The sequence below is a fragment of the Loxodonta africana genome, chromosome 3 (genome assembly GCF_030014295.1).
Source record: "Loxodonta africana isolate mLoxAfr1 chromosome 3, mLoxAfr1.hap2, whole genome shotgun sequence".
Lineage (NCBI taxonomy): Eukaryota > Metazoa > Chordata > Mammalia > Proboscidea > Elephantidae > Loxodonta > Loxodonta africana.
In genome coordinates, this window is record NC_087344.1 from 47072131 (window position 1) to 47091355 (window position 19225).

General features: G+C 49.4%; 1 protein-coding gene across 1 annotated transcript in view; it reads left to right on the plus strand.

Annotated features, from left to right (window-relative positions):
- Nucleotides 1–17674: 17674 nt before the first annotated feature.
- Nucleotides 17675–19225, plus strand: part of TNFRSF8 (TNF receptor superfamily member 8) — an 84747-nt gene continuing 83196 nt past the window's right edge. Inside the window, exon 1 of the mRNA XM_064279929.1 lies at nucleotides 17675–17737. Coding sequence (XP_064135999.1) covers nucleotides 17675–17737 — 63 coding nt within the window. The remainder of the gene's footprint in view (nucleotides 17738–19225) is intronic.

The window sequence follows — 19225 nt, forward strand, 5'->3', positions numbered from 1 at the left end:
ATTTAATTAAGCCAGCTGACTGCTACCCAACCCCTGATGTTCCATCGGCCTCTGCAGTCACAGTTGAGTAGCCCCTCCCACCCCTTGCCCACCTGCCTGCCTTACCAGGTCTGTGGCTCTGGAATCAAGACTCTGCTCCCCTGATGATAGGCCTGGAGAAGGCAGACGATCCAAAGCAGCAAAGGAACACGAGAGAGCAGCTGGGGGCAGAGGGCCTGGGTGCTGTCCCTGCAGGAACTTGCTGCCTGACTTTGGCCTCAAGGTCAAATCGGTGGATCAGTGCAAATCGGGTAGGACAGTGGTTGTCGGGGTGGGGGACGGGACTCTATTCGGCTGGCTCCCACACTCTGGGCCACCTTCTGATGGCTAGTGCAGGCATGGGAAATGCTCCCTGAGGCTGCCTCTGCTGGGCTACAGAGCCTGCTGGGCTTGGACACCTGACTTCCAGGGTCCAGGTGAGGGGGATAGAAGAGGCCCTGCTGTCAGCAGACCCGGCTGGGGACCAGGCTGCACCCAGGGTCCTCGGTTTCCTCCCCTGTAGGTTGGAGATGAGGGATGATAACAACCTCCCTTACAGAGCCACTAAGAGATAATATGTGTGTGGAAGACCTAGCAGAAGGCAGTGCTAAAACACCATCAGATACTACTACTGAGTGGCTGGGGTTATGGGTGGTAACTGCTGGGTTTTTCTCTGCCCAGACCACAGTCCCAGGCTCCACACCTAGCTGAGGTCTGAGTGGGGGTCACACCTCAGCTTCCCCAGATCTCCAGGATCTCCACGCCTGGTGAGCCCCAGGCCAGACCAGGCCTCAGTCCTCTTGGCTCCTGTGTGGAGGGAAAGAAGGTCTTCGGTGTGAGGCTGACTTTGGCCCAGAGGAGCCCAGGGACCGAGTGGGGAAATCCCAGAGGGTGTTTCTGTGTGAACTCCACACTCGATGGAGCAGCTGCTGCCGGGAACAGAGGCCCCCCTTGACTGGACCTCAGCCCCCTCCCACCCTGGTGGCAGCACTGATGGCCAGGATGGCGGTGCAGGTGGGAGGGTGGCTCTGGCACCAGTCGCTATGTTCCACCTTTCACTGCTCTGCACCCCTGGAGAGAGCCGGGCAGCTGGGGCGGGGGGCAAGTCTGACTTCTGCCACACCGCCTTGTCTTTGGTCATCCATGGAGCCTAGCCCCATTCACACTGGTGGACAAGACAGACACTGTCCCTGCTCCTGGAAATTCCTTCCTGGTGGGGAGAGACAGGCTATAGGCAAATGTTATTGTCGTTGGGTGCCTTCGAGTCAGTTCCAACTCATAGAGACCCTATGTAAAACCGAAAGAAACACTGCCCGGTTCTATGCCATCCTCACAATCGTCGCAATGTTTGAGTCCATTGTTGAAGCCACTGTGTCAGTTCATCTTGTTGAGGTTCTTCCTCTTTCTCAGTGGCCCTCTACTTTACCAAGCATGATGTTCTGTCCGGGGACTGGTCCCTACTGGTAACATGTTCAAAATACGTGAGGTGAAGTCTTGACATCCTCACTTCTAAGGAGCATTCTGGTTGTACTTCTAAGACAGATTTGTTTTCTTCTGGAAGTCCATGGTATATTCACTATTCTTCATCAACATCATAATTCAAAGGCATCAATTCTTCTTTGGTCTTCCTTATTCATTGTTTAGCTTTCGCATGCATATGACGATTGAAAATACCATGGCTTGTGTCAGGCGCCCCTTAGCCCTCAAAGAGACATCTTTGCTTTTTAACACTTTAAGGAAATCTTTCGCAACAGATTTGCCCAGTGCAATACGTCATTTGATTTCCTGACTGCTGCTTCCATGGGCATTGATGCTGGGTCCAAGTAGAATAAAATCCTTGACAACTTCAATATTTTCTCCGTTTACCACGATGTTGCTTATTGGTACAGTTGTGAGGATTTTTGTTTTCTTTATATGTTGAGGTGCAATCCATCCTGAAGGCTGTAGTCTTTGATCTTCATCAGCAAGTCTGCTTTCAGGAAGTAAGGTTGTGTCATCTGTATAACACAGGTTGTTAATGAGTTTTCCTCCAATCCGGATGCCGCATTTTTCTTCATATAGTCTAGCTTCTCAGATTATTTGCTCAGCATGCAGATTGAATAAGTACAGTGAAAGGATACAACCCCGACACACACCTTTCTTGACTTTTAACCATGCAGTATCTTTTCGAATGACTGCCTCTTGGTCTTCATACAGGTTCTGCATCAAGCTGATAGATGAGTGGTGGTTAGGCAATTATACAAAGTAATTTCACATGGTGGAGTGTCCCTTCAAGGAAAGAAACAGAGTGATGTAACTAAGTGGTAACGTGAGCTTTGGGGGTTGGGGAAGGCCTCTCTGAGGAGGTTTAACCTGAGCTGAGATCTGCAGGATGAGAAGGAACACCAGTAAAAAAAAAAAAAAAATTTGTTTTACAGCTTTCTTGAGGTATATACTTAAACTTTACATACTTAAAGTATACAATTTGATAAATTTTGGCCTATATATACATCTATGACTACAGCCAAGATAATGAACATATCCATCACCCCCAAAGGTTTCCTCAAAGGGGCAGCATTTTGAAGAGCTGAGGGAATAAGCTTTTAGGCAGAAGGATGGGCAGTGCAAAGGCCCTGGGGCAAGGACAAGCCTGGTAGCTCCAGGAGCAGAGAAGATACCAATGGGGAATGTGACAGGGGATGAGGTCAGGGTGGGCTTGCTGATAGAAGTGAGGAGCTCACGTCTGAATCTATGAGCTCTCCGAAGCCCTCACTGACCAGTGAGTAAGCAGCGCACCCCACCTGGCCATCAGAACCTTCTGACCTTGTTCTTTGCCAAGGTTCTTCTGAAAGACCAGCCCGTGTGGGGCTGTGATGCCTATCAGTGACTTAGTAAGTAGTTTCCCCCAGAAATGATTTACATTTTAAAGGAGGCCTGCAGTATCTTGACCAAAGGAGCGACTAATGGAATTTCAGGTAGAGGGCAGGCTGGTAGATGGAGCCCTGGATCAATCCTTCTCTGAATGTATTCTTAGTTTTCATGAAGGTATGAAAATTCTCAGTTGTAAGTTACAGTTTGAGGTCTTTAGACCCCTCAAGCCTTCCAGGGCTCACTGTGGTCAGGGATGATTCTTGGGAGCCACTCTCTGTCTGACTGCCAGAGGCTCAGCCCCACGTGGGGGAAGGACATTGATAACAGGAAACACGAGGCCAATCCCCTTAGAGCAAATTCCTTTATAACAGACAGCTCTGGGGAGCAGAGAGCAGAGAGGACACCAGAGAGTGTGGGAGCCCCTTGGCCTTTGGGACGACAGGATTTTGGGGTGCAGGTTACAGTAAGGGCAAACCACCTTGGGAGGGGAGAGGCTCAGCCTGGAGTCACAGGCCTGGGTTTGAATTGTGGCTCTAGAACTTGCTAAACTGGGTGGCTTGGGCAAGTTACTTCTCTGAGTATCAGTTTTCCTATGAGTTAAAAAAAAAAAAAAAAAAAGCCACTTTGCAGGGCTATTGTGAGGATCAAATGAAACCATGTAAGGAGAAAAAGAAAAGACCTAGGCCAGGGCCAGATACCTTGTGAGTATCTTTTATTCTGCAATTTATTTAATCCAGCATCTACCTTGTGATATGACAGATGAAACCCCTGTCCCAGTGGATTCTTTCTGCCCTCAGTTTTTCCATCTGCAGAATGGGGCAGTGCTATGTGGGGAGGCTCTTCTGGACAGGATGGGACTTTGAGGAGTGATCCTTTCCTTCCTCAGAGACCTTCCCTCTTGCCCTCCTATGGGCACCCTGGTCCTCCCTGCGTGAACATGCCCATGTCTGGGCATCTTAGGCCTGGGAGTACCACTCTCTTCACCTTTGACTCTGATTGAGTGGCCACCACCCAGGTGTGGATTATCCAATAAGCAAGGTAAACACAGTGCTTATCTTGCTTACCAGATCATCTGTAGTGAAAAATTTCACCACATCTTTGATGTGAAATTGTTCACTACAGATTAGTAAGTAAGCACAAGTAAACCTGTGCTTCCCTTGCTTGCTGGGTCATCTGCCCCTGTCAGGGATTGTAAATTTGAAAAGAGGCTTTGACTCTGTAGGAAGGTGCTGTGGTGTTGGGAGAGAGACAGATACCAGCCATATCTAGAAGTAGTATCTTTGATGTGGTGAAAAAATGTGAAATTGTGCACTACAGATAATCTGGTAAGCAAGGTAAGCACTGTGCTTACCTTGCCTAACAGATAATCCGCCCATGCCACCAACGGTTGGTTCTATTTCCTTCTTGCCCACAGGGTCTCGGTTGATTCCGTGATTAATATTGGACAAAGTTGGGTTTCCTGAGTGTCTAGATGACTCACTTCCATTCACAACGGCCCCGCTGAGCAAGAAGATCGGGGAGATGGGGACTCCTTGATGGGGAGTCACAGCCCACAAGGTCATCCCCACCACGCTGCGAGACTTCACCAAGTCTCTTTTACCTCTCTGGCCTTAGCTTCCTCACCCGTCTCTCTGGGAAGTGGAATTAAGTATTGGAAAATCTGGAGAAAACAGCAGAGGCTCCTCCCCACCTTCCAGTCCCAGGAGCTTATGAGGGTTAACGGCTAGGAGGTCCTGATTAAGTGAGAGGTGCCTGAGCTTGGGAGCTGGGCTGTCATTGAGGATGGAGCCCTGGGACATGGATATCCCCTTCTGGGGCTTAGACCAGGAAAGCAGGGCTTGCCATGGTGCTATTCACATTACCGTGTTTAATCCTTACTACAGCCCTTAGCAACAGGTATTATCATTCTCATATTACAGATGAGAAAACCGAGGCTCAGAGAAGGTGAGAATTTGCCCAAATCCACACAGCTAGTAAGTATACAGACAGGATTTGGCCTAGGCTATCTGGCTCTGGGGCCTGCGCTAGCCCAGAAGCACAGAGTTAGAAAGGTCCTATAGGAGCCTCCAGTCCTGTGGGAGCCCCCAGGCCCAGATGGTGATCCAGGCCTCTTATCTCTCCCAGTCTTGCTCCTGAGCCTCAGAGTAAGGAGATTTTTGGCAGCTCATGACTTTGAGTCCCTTATTTTATAGGTAAGAGCCCCGAGGTCCAGAGAGAGGAAGTCACACAGTTAGATGCAAGGCCTGGGCTAGAACCTAGTCTTCTCAACCTTAGAGGTGCCACAGATCAAGCTGTGATCAAGGCTGAGCCCAAACCTGGCATGGTGATTGTATGACTAGCTGACTGGCCTGGGCTGAGGTGCAGGAGGTGGTCACTCATCTGACATCATCTGAGGGGCTGGGACAGATCTCTGACCCAAATTCTCTCCTGTAGGCCTGCCACAGTGCTCCAAGCCCCTGCGTTCACTATCCTTTGGAGAGAGCACCGAATGCCATGGTAAATATGTCACCTGGAAAGGGGAACAACAGGCTGACAGCATTTTAGCTATAGTCAGTTTAGCATGGCAAAGAGCAGGTCCTGAGTGGAGAGGTCTGGAGCCATAGTAGGGGCCTGGGTACCCAGTGGGAGTGGAGCAGAGGGGAAAGAAGGCCTTTTTGTTTCTTCCCTTGCATTTCAAAGAGCTTTCAGTGCCCGTTCTTTTATCCAGGGTTCATTGCAGTTCTCATTTCCTGCATTCCTGCCTGGAAGTGTTAAAATCCCCATCTGGCAAAGGAGGAAACTGATGCTCAATGAGCTCTAGGCCCTTGTGTAGTCTCCTCTCACGTTAGATAGGGCCCAACCCACTGCCATCGAGTCGATTCCGACTCATAGCGATAGATAGGGCCAGCATGTGTAAAAAAGAGACTATTTCAGAAATGATGAAGTGTGACTTCCAAGACTAGATCATAAGAGACATTGTGGCTTCCAACTTGCTTTCTTGGATCACTTGCTCTGGAGAAAGGCAGCTGCCATGTTGTGAGGATGCTCAGGCAGCCCTGTGAGAGGGCCCCTACGGTGAGGGATGGAGACCTCCTGCCACAGCCCTGTGAGTGGCTCATCTTGAAAGCAGATTCTGCAGTCCTAGGGACCCCTTCAGAAGACTGCAGCCCCAGCCAGCATCTTGATAGCAACCTCATGAGAGACTCTGAGACAGAAAAAAAAAAGAGACAGAATCACCCTTTAATTGCTCAACTGAATTCCTGACCCACAGAAACAATGTGATATAGTGTTTATTGTTGTTTTAAGCTGCTAAGTTTTGAGATGCTTTGCTCTACAACAATAGATAACTAATACATTCAGAGAAAAGAAATGACTTGCCCTGTCCAGTCATGGACCAGTAACTTGAAATTTGCCTCCAAAATTGTAGGGTGCCAAAGAAAGAGGTGGGCAACTCCAGCGTGGTGGAGTCTTTATTAGGAAGCTTTACGTACCAAGGCAGGTGGTTCTGGGCTGCCGCAGGACCAAAGGAGTTCTCCACACACGGTGTAGGGAGGGCGGGGGGGGGGGAGGTTTATAATGGTCAAGGACAAAGGTGGCTCCATGACAAAAGGTTACATAAGACTGCCTCAGCAAGGTCACATAACAGGGGGTTGGAAAACAGCAGTGGATAATGGAAAGCTTGAGGGCAGCCATGTTTGGATTTGCAAATCCTGTCTTCCCCTTGAGTTTACCCCTCGAGGCTGGCACTTAAAACCTGACATATTCCCCCTCTTCCGCAAAGTCCCTGAGGGCCCCAAGAGGAGTTGTCACTGTAGGAACAGACAGCGTTGCTGCAATTGGAGGCACAGACCACACCAGCAGTATAGACAAACACTGCAGACAATCCCCATACCCAGGAAAAGACCAAGACCCATTAAAAAAACACCATGCCAACTAGAGGGCTGCCCAACCAGTTCTAGTCAGGGGCTCCATGCTCCAAGGCATGCCTTCAGCGCTTGAGGAAGGGAGCTGTCCGCAGATCTAGCAGTTGCTCTTGTTGTGGCCTATGGCAAAGCTGGAAACCCTGATGGCATAGTGGTTAAGTGGTACGGCAGCTAACCAAAGGGTTGGCAGTTCAAATCCACCAAGTGCTCCTTGGAAACTCTATGGGGCAGTTCTACTCTGTCCTATAGGGTCGCTATGAGTTGGAATCAACTTGATGGCACTGGGTTTGGTTTGGTTTTGGATGGCAAAGCTGTGAGCCCACTCTAGGAAGAGGTTGGCAGCCCCGAAGGGAAGAATGCAGAGTGGGCCATACTTACAGTTGGAAAGACAAATCCTCCCTTTCTGTTAGGACCACACTAGTGGGTTCCCCTTGGGTAGTGAGAAAAGCAGCTGCTTTAGGCATTTTTTTCCTGGCTAAGTGTACCATACTTGCTGCCCCAGAGAAGTCACCTGACGGGTTGTGAGTAAAGTCACCCATTTTGTTGTATGCCAGAAAAGAAGACCCACTTCCATCCCTCGTAGTATAGCCTTTGTTCCCTTCCATAGGAAGTGTGACTGCCAAGACCTCCTGTGCAGCAGGATGGTGGGCTCCCACATTTGGCTGATGAGTTCCTCCACCTCCAGAGGGATGTAGTAACCAATCTACCCTGGTGTGGTGACCCACCACAGGTGTCAATAGATGGTTCTACTTCCTGGTGCTAGGTCCTGGGGTGTCTGGAGGACCATGCTGTTTTGTTCTGGCCACAACTTTGGTGAATATGCTTCCGGAGCTTGTGACATCGCTTGGATCATTGCTGGACGGTCGCTCAGGGCTCCTAGTCTGGCAAACAAGGCTAAAGACCAAGTGGGAGCTGAATTGATCAACCTCAAAGTGTCGGGCAGCATCCTGGTCTACCCCCACCAGGAAATCCCTGCCTGTTTCAGGAAACTGTTCTTCCTTTCCACCAGGCTCATGGCCTGGGGGTTGTAGACCAAAAAACCAAACCCATTGCCGTTGAATTGATTCCTACTCATAGTGACCCTATAGGACAGAGTAGAACTGTCCCATAAGGTTTCCATGGAGCCACTGGTGGATTTGAACTGCCAACCTTCTGGTTAGCAGCCAAACTCTTAACCACTACACCGCCAGAGCTTCGGGAGTTATAGGACAGGTGGTAATGTCATTGTACCTCATTCTCAGCTGCCCATTTGCACACATCATGACCTGTAAAGTGTGCCACCTGGTCACTGTCAACCTCTCGGGGTATCTAGTCCATAACACTCAATTTTTGTAATCCTTTATTGTGACAACCTGGTTTACTCATTAACATAAGAATGCCTGTGTCAAGCCATTGAATATGTCCACACAAATGACAGCATATTTTGCTCCTTCACTGAGTGGTAGGGCCCTGTATAATCTACTTGCCAGTCCATCACTGGCTGTGTTCCCTTAAGTATCTGCCTGGGATCATGTGGCAGATACCTGGGCATTGGCATAAGCACATGGGGAATTTTGTACAGCACCTGCCAGATCACTGTACTTTACTTCTATGCCTGTCTCTTTGGCTATTTCCAGTCAACATGGGCACTATGGTGTCTGCTTTTCTGTTGAATTCAATGGGCGGCTTCTCCCTTGGGATGCGCTGTTCTAACTTGTACTACCATGTCTGCCTCTTAGTACCCCAGTGGGGAGAGGGGTGAATGGGATGCTGCATGAAAAACATGTCAACGCCTGGGATTGAGGGGCTATTTCAGATGCTCTGCCACAAGGCTTTCTCCCACAGGACTTTATCCATTATTTTCCACTGTTTTTTTTGTGTTATTAGCCTATCTACATCGTTAGCCCATGGGCCTGACTGCCCAAATGTCTGTGCACAGGGTTAAGGGCCAGGGTTTGTAAGTGATGACCATCCATGTGGCCCTTAATTCAGCCCACTGACTGCTTTGCCCTGAGCCAGTTTTAAACCAAGTGGCATCAGTGGAGGCTTGCACAGCCACTGCCATCCACAGTGGTGGCGTACCTTGGCTACAGCCATCTGTGTATGGCTTCAGGCAACACATGGGTCTTACCTGACCAGAGGACCCCTAGAAATTTTAAGGATGTTCCCGGCCCCTGTACCATGTGGGGATTCGTGGCCCGTCCTCTCCCCTGTAGGTGAATGATTAGGGCATCTAGACACTCCTGTAACAGAAACAACCCCCTCAGTAGTTAACTTTTCATCACTGTAATGAAACTAATGGACAGCGGTGGGGAAAGGGAAAAGAATCAGCTCTCTAGCCAACATACCATGGCAAATAGTGGGACTATGTAAATATCTTGGGGGAAGCACTTGAATGTCCATTGCTGCCCCTGTCAGGTGAAGGCATGATTTTTGCCCAAGTCTCTACTAAGGGTTTCTAACCAAGAAGTTATGCTCAGGACTATAGCATGTATAGAAGGAATCACTTTGTGAAGTTCCCTATAGACCATGGTCATACACCAGGATCCATCTGGTTTCTTCACAGGCCACACAGGGCTATTAAAAACATGTGGGATTCTTGGAGGATGCCTACTGTTTTTAATTCCAAAATAGTTGTTCACTAATCTTAGGTCCTTTGGGCAACTTTTATTGCTTGATGTCTAGCACTCTTCATGGTAGGGGCAGAGTCACTGGTTCTCATGTCAGATTCCCCCTCAGGACTGCCTTTACCTCCCTCACTTGCAGTCATAATTCTCCCACAGATGTGATCAAAGTCAGTCCCATGAGGATATCCATCCCTGTAATGTATTCTGGTATTGGGAAAATTTAAACTCAATATGGTTTAGGAGGAGTGTGTCCTACACATAGGGTTAGAAGTGCCTGGCGTAAGTGAATGGACTTTCTGCTGTACCCATCAATTGCCAAGTGGGGTGGGGGATGGGGATCCTTGAAACCACTCAGGGTTTCCAAAGATAAGAGTGCACTCAGTCCCAGTATTAACCAGAGCTAGCATCAGCTGTTTTTTTGTTCTTGGCCAATGTATTGTGGCTTCTATATGGGGCCTCCGGTTCCCCTGCAGGGCCCTGATCTGCAGGTGACCTTGGCCCCACCTCTAGTACTTAGGGACAGGTGGGGTCCATCTTGCAGCGAGGGGCACTTTCTTGGGTGGGCAGTAGGACCCAGAGGGAGATACTGTTGCTTGGGCTTCAGATCCTTCCAAAGACTAACCAATACTGCATTTGGTTGCTTATTTTTCATGTGCACTGCTGCTCAGGCAGCCACTGAGTCTATCCACATCTGCCTCCGTGTCACTTTCAAGGGGCCTTTGGACCTTCATATCACGTTTCTGTCTTGGCTCCATTTAAAGAGACACCATCTCCCGTGATATCCCAAAGATGTAGTCACCAAATGCCTGGGGTCATTGATTCCTTGGTGTCGGGCAGAAGAGGGCAGAAGGGGGAGGGAAGCAGGGAAGGGGTGCTCTGCCCTGTCAGACTCCTCCTCCGCTATCACTTTCACATGTCACTACTGGATTCACTCTCCCATGGATTTCACGTTTTCACATCCCAGTCACCTCTCATCAACACTGCCTTAATCCTTGCTTTTGGCTTTCTTTCCTGGTGACAGAAGGATCTAGGCTTAATCTTCAGTCTTAATTATTTCTGAAAGTCAGGAGATCTGGGCAAAGTTGGCAGAGCCCTCAGCAAAGCATGGTTTCAGCCCAGTTGCCTGGTAACCTGGATGCAGGCCCTCCTATTTTAGTTTTCCCGTTACTCTTGCAGGTGTAATTATGTTGCTGCTCGATTATCTTGGTGGGAGTATTTACCAAAGAATTCCAGAGAAGGCCAATAAGGTCTCTTCAAGGCCGCCCAACACAAGCTGATTTAAAGGACTTTTTACTCCTGTTTTTTTTTTTTCCACTGCTGTTTTAACTCTTGCTTTGTGCTGGGTTTTACAGGGTGTTCTCAGCACCAGGACCTGCTTAGCCCCTCCAACTATGTCCAGTGCCATTGCTGGAGGGTTTTGAGCAATGGCTAGGGGATTGTTCCTATCTTTACAAGCCTGCAGGCAAGCACCTCTAATTTCTTGTCCTACTCTGGAATGCGACTACTTAATACATCAGTCCTTGCCACACAGGACTGGCGAACATCTCTTTCTAACTGCAGCTCTTCCTGCAGGGCTGTTATGTGTGCTTCAGCAGCTAGGTGGGCCTCAGTAGCCAGCCCAGCAGCCCAGAGCAGAGGCCATCCCATGGCTGCTGCTACTCTCCTATTTTCCTTTGCACACTTGTGACAGTGCACGTCTGCCCACAACCACGTTATGCTGCTTGGCATTTTGGGGACGTCCCTGTACTCACGCAGTGTGGGCTGCACAAACCAAGTATGCAAGCCAGGCCTCCCCACATGGAGGTCTCTGGTCAACCTAGGATTCCTCCCCAACTCCCTGGATGCCTCACTTCCACTCACCAATTCTTTGGCCTCCTGGCTGGCTCTCCAATTGTCATGGACCAGTACCATGAAGGTCAGCGAAAAAGAGGAAGACCTTCAATGAGATGGGTTGACATGGTGGCTGTAACAATGGGCTCAAGCATAACAATGACCGTGAGGATGATGTAGGATTGGGCAGTGCTTCACTCCGTTGTGTGGAAACCCTGGTGGCATAGTGGTTAACTGTTACAGCTGCTAACCACGAGGTCAGCAGTTCAAATCCGCCAGGCGCTCCTTGGAAACTCTACCGGGCAGTTCTACTCTGCCCTATAGGGTTGTTACGAGTTGGAATCGACTCGACGGCAGTGGAGTGGGTTTCACTCTGTTGTAAGTAGGGTCACTATGAGTTAGAAGCAACTTGACAACACTGAACAACACAAAACAAAATGGGGATAGCAATACTGACTTGAAATTTTGGTGCCAGGATTAGATGTCTGGTAGGCGCTTAGAGAATGCCAGTGTTACGGTGAATGTCATTACGGTGGAAAGTCACCAAGAACTAGCCTGAGGCCCTCCCAACCTTCTCTCTCATCTGTGGGAAGGGGCACTACCCCAATCCTGGAGAGGCAGAGCCCCTGTGGTGTTTCATTTCCAACCAGGGCTCAGCAGTGGGAGCTTGGATGGCTAGGCCTCTGTAAGTCTTCTGCTCGTGGGTGTACATTCCTGGGGTTTACCCTGCAGCCATGACACTCTGACATTTACTGCCATGTCTGAGCCATGTGTGTCCTTAACAAACTCTCGGCCATGGCCCTCAGCGGCCAGTAAGGGTAGGTACCACCTGCTCACTTCTCACCACCCTGTGAGGGGCCAGCACTGAGCCACCAAGACGCAGGTGGCATCCTGAACCTGGAGGGGGTGGGGCTCTAGAAACTTGAGTTGAAAGCAGCCTGACCTCTCGGTCTCAGTCACTGGAACCAGCTGGTCTCAGTCACTGGGACCAGCCGCAGCCAAAGGTGAGCCAGAGAACTCCCCACTTTGGCCACCTGTGGAGAGTCCTCCTTCCATTCAGGCACCGAAGAAAGTTACTTAGTAAAGTACCAGGGTGTCAGAGAAGAAGGGACCAGGCCTTCCTTCTTGGTTTCCAGCTTCCTACCTGACTGCTGCTGCCTGTGGCAGAAAGGATTCTTTTATTGGCTGAGGGTAATTTGGGGCTGGGGTTCTCAGCTGCTAGGGAAGTCCCTGAATTTCCTGCACCTAGTTGGGACTGTGTCTTGCTCAGCACCCCTTTCCTGGTTCCCTTTGGAGGGCTTCCTGTGGCCCCCACCTTCTCTCCCTTCCTCTGAGGAGGCAGCCTGCAGAAGTTTGTCCGTTCAATGCTGCTTGCCCTCCTGCTTCAAGCAGGCTGTGGCAGTGGCTTCCAGAGCTTGCTCTCAAGGGCCGGGAGGAGGCCTTTTGTCCCTTGTGATCCCACAACAGAGCCTGCTGCAGTGCCTCTCATGGGGCCTAGGGACTTCCCCTCCTGTTCTTCAAAGCACTTTCACATGCGTCAAGGGGTTCACGAACCGCCCGAAACCTGCAGAAGGCGCAGATTCAGCCTTGTCCAGCATCTGCTCTTTGTAGGCCTTTGCGAACCACCAGGCCATCTCTGCTTGGTCCTTATCTGGCCATGTTCCTAGGTGGGTGCAGTTTACAACAACAGAGGCCAAATTCTCCCAGCAGTTCCCCGCCCACTGCACATGCCCTTCTCTGCAGCTGGCCAGTCATTGGTTCAGAGCTATGGCCCAGGTACTGTGCTCGGCATGGGGGGGCAGCCCGGGCACTGTGAACGGCACTGGGGGGGCATGCACAGACAGGGCACATGCAGACCAGCACGCGCATCACCTGCATATGGGCAGGCCAGCAGCCCCATGCCACTTCTCCAGAAGCCCACAGTTTCCTGGGGCAGAGGGACACATGAGCCACTCATTACCATTATGACAGGCCGAGCTCAGTTCTAGAATTGAGGCACAGACAACAGCAGAAACCAACCGCCTTTCTAGCTGGAAAGATGGCTGGGGAGGGGGGAAGGGCAGTGCCAGGAAAGCAACCAAGAGGCGGTGGCCTGGGGGCAGGTGATGAAGAGAAATAGAAGTATGACTGGGTTCCAAGCGGAGGGACCAGCAGGAGCAAAAGCAAGGAGAGGCGAGAAAGCCTGGCATGTTGGGGAGGGCTGGAGCAGAGCAGAGGTAGGAGTCCCTGGGTGGTGCCAACATTTAAGTGCTCGGCAGCTAACTGAAAGATTGGCAGTTCAAATCTACCCAGAGGAAAGGCCTAGCCATCTACTTCTGAAGGATCACAGCCATTGAAAACCCTATGGAGCACAGTTCTACTCTGACATACAAGGGGTCGCCATGAGTTGGAATCAACTTGATGGCAGCTGGTTTTTTGTTTTGGAACAGAGAGAAGGCAAAGAAGCTAAAGCAAAGCTAGAGAAGTTGGTCTGAGCCAGGCTGTGGAGGGTCCTGGGCACCGTTGGATTTTTGTGACCTGGCTAAGTGGCTTTATGTCTGTGTGCCTCAGTTTCTCACCTGCAAAATGGGTACAAAAATAGGATCTGCTTCAGGGAGTTTCCATGAAGATCCAAGGAATCTATGCCTCAGAACTCTTGGCACAAAGCAAACACTCAAAGGTAGCTCTATTATTACTACTATTAAGCAAATAATATTTTTTGGGTAATGAGCCATGTCCCTGGCCCGCCAGGGTTCTATACAGAGTGGTGGGTTGGTGGGTTTAGGAGGGTGCCTCTGGAAGCCCATGGAAGAGATGGGTTTCCACGGCATCTCTAAAATTTTTTTTTTGTGGTATATATATATATATATATAAAACAAAACATTAGCGATTTCAACATTCTTCCATGTACAATTCAGTGACATTTATTATGTCTATCAAGTGTTCAACCATCACCATTATTCATTTCCAAAATTTTCATCATCCTTAACAGAAGCCCAGTGTCCCCTAAGCAGTGAGTCCACCTGTTCCCCTCCTTCCTGCCCACCTCTGGTAACCACTAATCAGCTTTGATCTCTATATACTTGCCTATTTTAAATATTTCATGTAAGTGGGATATACAAATTTGTCCCTTTGTTGACTGACTTATTCCACTCAGCATCATGTTTTCAAGGTTCATTCCTGTTGCAGCATGCATCAGGACTCCATTTCTCTTCATGGTTGAGTAATAAATAGCTCATTGAACCTATGTACTCCTTTTTATTTACCCATTCATCTGTTGGTGGACGTATAGGTTACTTCTACCTTTGGGCTATTGTAAACAGCGTTCTAATGAACGCTGATATACAAGTATCTGTACTTTTGGGTATATACTTAGGAGGAGAATTTCTGGGTCATAGGATAATTCTATGCTTATATAACTTTAATTTTTAATGGATGTGTAATACCCCATTAAATAGATGTATCATGATTTATTTAACCATTCTCTATTGTGACACTCAGGATGTTTCCAAAATTTTGCTCTTATAAGTAATGTTTTGGGAAACAGCACTGTGTTTATAGTTTTCTTTTTCTGATTCAACTATTTCCTTAGTGTCTTTTCACTGAGATGAAATTACTGGGCAACAAGTCAGAAATAACTTTTTTTTTTTTTTTTAGCTTTTTCTAAGAATTGTCTTATTGCTTTCTGAAAAGAACTGTAAAATTTACCAGCAGAGTATGAATGAATACTCCGTTTTCACCACAACTGTGGGGCTCGATTTTACAGAAATCATTTTTATAAAGCAAAAAAAAAGATTAAATAAATCTAAAAAGTTCCTGAAGTTTGCCTTAATTTGCATCTTTGTTGATTACTAGAAAGGTTGAACTTTCAAAAGTTGTAATTGATTTTTACTTGTATTTTCCCTCGTGCAAACTGTTTTGATGTTGTTTGGTTGTATGTGTGTTTAACAAGTATTTATTTATTCAAAACACCAGCTCTTGTATTGTGGAAAGCTCTAGACTGGGAAACATATATCCTGGGTTCTTCCCACCCCTGCCTGGCTTTGGGAATATCATAGGCAGGCTACTCCCATAACTTACTTATTTAACATAGTCCCAGCTCAAACATCCTACGACACTGGGCCTGGGGCATCCAGGGGAGAGCTCAGAAGTGGATCTCCTGGGAGGGGGCATAAGAGGGGCAATTTTTCCAAGTGGAATCCAGGAGCCCAAGGAAGATTGGGTGTGGGTTGATCAAGAGTTGAGATTTTTGTTGGGAACGTTCTGGCTGGAGGTTATTGCTGGTGAAGATGGGGTTATTTCCAGAAGATAGGGGCCTGGCCCTCTACAGGACAGGCTGAGATGTAAAAGCCTGAGGGTCCTTGGGTCTTTCTGGGCTCATGGGAAAAAACCCGTCCAACTTTAGTTAGAGAACCTAGGGCTGCCTGCCTGTTTCTGAGCCCTGGTTTCCTCATCTGAAAAAAACAAACAAAAAAGTGGCAAAATAACCATTGTCTTGGGCCTACCCAGTGGCTGCTCAATAAACATTTACTGAATGAAAGGAGTCAAAAGAGAACCTCTGGGATGAGAAAGCTCTGGCGGAGAAAATCATCCCCCCCACAAATGAGAACCTAATTAGAATGAGGCTTGTATTCTTTCTTTTTTAAAATTTATTTTGTTGTTGTTAAGAACATACACAGCAAAACACACACCAATTCAACAATTTCTATACGTACATTTCAGAGACATTGATTACATTCTTCAGGTTGTGCAACTATTCTCACCCTCCTTTTCTGAGTTGTTCCTTCCTCATTAATATAAACCCACTGCCCCTAAGTTTTCTGTCTCATCTTTTGAGTTGCTGTTGTCAATTTGATTCCATATAGATAGTCCTTAAAAAAGCGTAATGTTCAAGGCAGACATTTTTTGCTAGTTAAGCTAAACTATTGTTTGGTTTAGGAAGATGTTAGGGGATGTTTTTTGTTTCAGGTTTAAAGATTATCTCGGCACAACAGTTTCAGGGGTTCATCCAGCCTCCATGGCTCCAGAAAGTCTGGAGTCCGTAAGAATTTAAAATTCTGTTCTGTATTTTCCCCTTTTGATAAAGATTCTTCTATAGAATTTTTAATCAAAAAGTTCAGTAATGGTAGCTGGGTTCCATCCATTTCTTCTGGTCTTATGGCCAAAGAGGCAGTTAGTCATGGAGGCAATTAGCCACACATTCCGTATCCTCCTATTCCTGACTCTCCTTCTTCCTCTGTGGCTCCAGGCAAATACAGACCAATTGTCATGCCTTAAATGGCTGCTTGCAATGAACTAGAGGCACTAAACATGTTATCAGGCCAATTAACTGGGATGTTCCAGGAAACCATGACCCTAAGCCTTCAAACCAAGGAACTAAATCTTATGAGGTTTTTGGTTGTACATAAGCAGCCTCAGCAATTTATTGTTTCTTTTTTCTATGTCAGAGTGCCAGCCTCCTCCTTTGAGCTGAAAACTCTTAGCGGGCGGAGAAACATCTGTGGATTGATAACCACATACGCTGTTCTTCTGTCCATCCATGTTTTTAACAGTCAGTCCAACCACCCATCCACCCACCCTCCCTCCCTCCCTCCCTCCCTCCCTCCCTCCCTCCCTCCCTTCCTTCCTTCCTTCCTTCCTTCCTTCCTTCCTTCCTTCCTTCCTTCCTTCCTTCCTTCCTTCCTTCTTTCTACCCACTCACCCACCCACCTATCAGTCCATCCATACCTATCCATCCATCCATCCATCTATCCATCCTTCATCCATCCCTTGATTCACTTTACAGCAAATATTTACGAATAGGGGGGTGTGTGGATGGTGTTGGCTTTCTCTGTGAGTCTCCTGACTCCAGCTGTTTCTTCCAAAGAACCTACAGTTGGAGGAAGAAGGTTGGCTTGATCAGAGTGTCAGGAGCAGGAACCTGCTCAGGTCTCACTTTTCATGGGGTGGGAGTAGAGACTTTGGGATCAGATCACGGTCTCCTAGTCTCCTTTGAGCTCCACACCTCCTGCGGGGAGCTGCCTTCTATGTTCCTCCGACCAGCCAGGACAGGGCAGCAAACTCCAGGCCCCCTCCCTGGTGCCAGGGGACTCATTCAGTCGTCAAATCCGGGGCGGGCCATTCAAAGCGCAACCTACAAGTGTGCTCCCGGTAGCCTGTCCCTCAGTCATCTCTGCACGTTTTTGCTCCCCACACCGCCAACCCCTGGCGGATTTTTCGTATTTGTTATTAGCAATGTTCCTGGAAACCGCTCTAGGTACCCAGCGAGCCTCGGGGTGATGGGGGAGGGAAGAGTTGGGGCCAAACCCTTGGGGAAGGAGCACACACTTCTGAAGTGATTCACTATGTGCGTGCGGTGCTGAGGGAGGTGAGCTCCCAACCCCCGGCGCCTGAGGTCTACAGCGCGCGGCTACGAGCTGTGGGGACCGCACGTGGGTTTAGGGCGCTTCCCAGTCTCCCCGGCTGGGGAGCCCTCCTCCGGTCGCCGGGATGCACGCCTTCCGTGCTGTGCTGGGACTGCTGCTCCTCCGGGCTCTCCGAGCCCCCCCGACGGTAAGAGGTGACTGGAGCTGGAGCGGGAGTTGGGGGCGGGGGGAGCGCTAGCGATCCAGAGCCGCCTCCTTCTCACCCTGTACCCTGAGCCCCAGACAACACGCGTGGGGGCGCAGGGGAAGGGGCAGGGAAGCTCTTCACCCCATTCCCGCCCAACTGGGGTGAGGGGGCGCAAGTGACAAGAAGGGTGGTGGAATCTACAAGTTCTCACAGGTGGGTGGTTGACTGAAGGGCTAGTGGGGGCTCCTCCTCCCTGCCGTCGCCAGGCGCTGGCGATCATTCATTCAACATTAATTGAACTGGGGGCACTGCGTGGCACCAGACAGACGCTGTTTATCCCGCTCGGTGAGTGGCCCCGTCGGGGTCCGGGGCTGATCAGGTGAGGCTCGTGGGGTCTCGGGCAGGCAGGTGGGGCCTCCCGTGGTCAGAAAAGGTTGGTGCCTGGGCTCTGTTCCTCTGCCTGATTCTTCCAGCTCTTCGCCCTGAGGGAGGGTGGGGGTTGGGAGGGTCTAGTAAGGGAGGGAGAGTTGCGTGTGGGTGAGAAGCAGAGGTGAAGATGCTGGACCGGCCAGAGTCGGGCCCCCAGGCCCCAGTCCTGCCTATCAACCATGTGAGGATTCCTGTCCTGGAGCACGTGGTGGGCATCTGACCATTTAGAAAGGTCAGTACTGACTTCCTTTGGTGGGAAGTCCCACCACCGAGTTTGGGGCTTCTTTATAGGAAAACTGAGCACTTACCGGTGGCCAGCACCAAACCAGGCATTGGGGGGAGAGCTCAGATTAACCCAATGTGGACCTGGTCACGTCATCTACTGCTGTCAGTGCTGTGTGCAGGGTCTGAAGGGCAGAGAGAAGTCCATGGGCCACCATAATATCCTGGTGGACCCTGGGGTAGCACATAGAGGGTGCTGGTGGATGCCTGCTGAAAACAGGTACGGGGGCAAAGGACAGAGCAATAGCAGTCCGCTTGGGGGGAGCAGGGTCTAGCTCCCCCTCTAATCCCTACAGGTAGAGAGCAACCCACACTTGGAACTTAGTCCTATTCCTCCAAATCTGAAATCAGGAAAGAGAGGGCACATGGGCTTCAGGCAGACGGAAGGAGGATGTAGGCAGGAAAGGGAACAAGCATTCCAGACACAATGGTGAACTCAGCAGAGGTAGAATTCCCCCATCATCTTCCTGGCCCATACTGCAGGTACACCAAACCTCTCTCCTAGGTCCACTCCCCTCCCCAATTCCATCTCAACGGGCAACATGAGACACCCTCAACAGAGTGAGCAGCTGACATCCTTACAAGGCAGAGACACTGACTAAAGAACACCCTTCCTACTTCCCCAAACCCTTTGCTCATGACCCCAGGGGAGGTGAGAGTTTGGGGTGCCAAGATCTTGGGGAGAGAAGGGGAACCAAAAAAGTGAGAGGGCCAGGCAGGCTTTGCTAGTGTTTGGTGGTGGAACCTAGCATGCTTCTTTTCTACAGAGTGAAACCT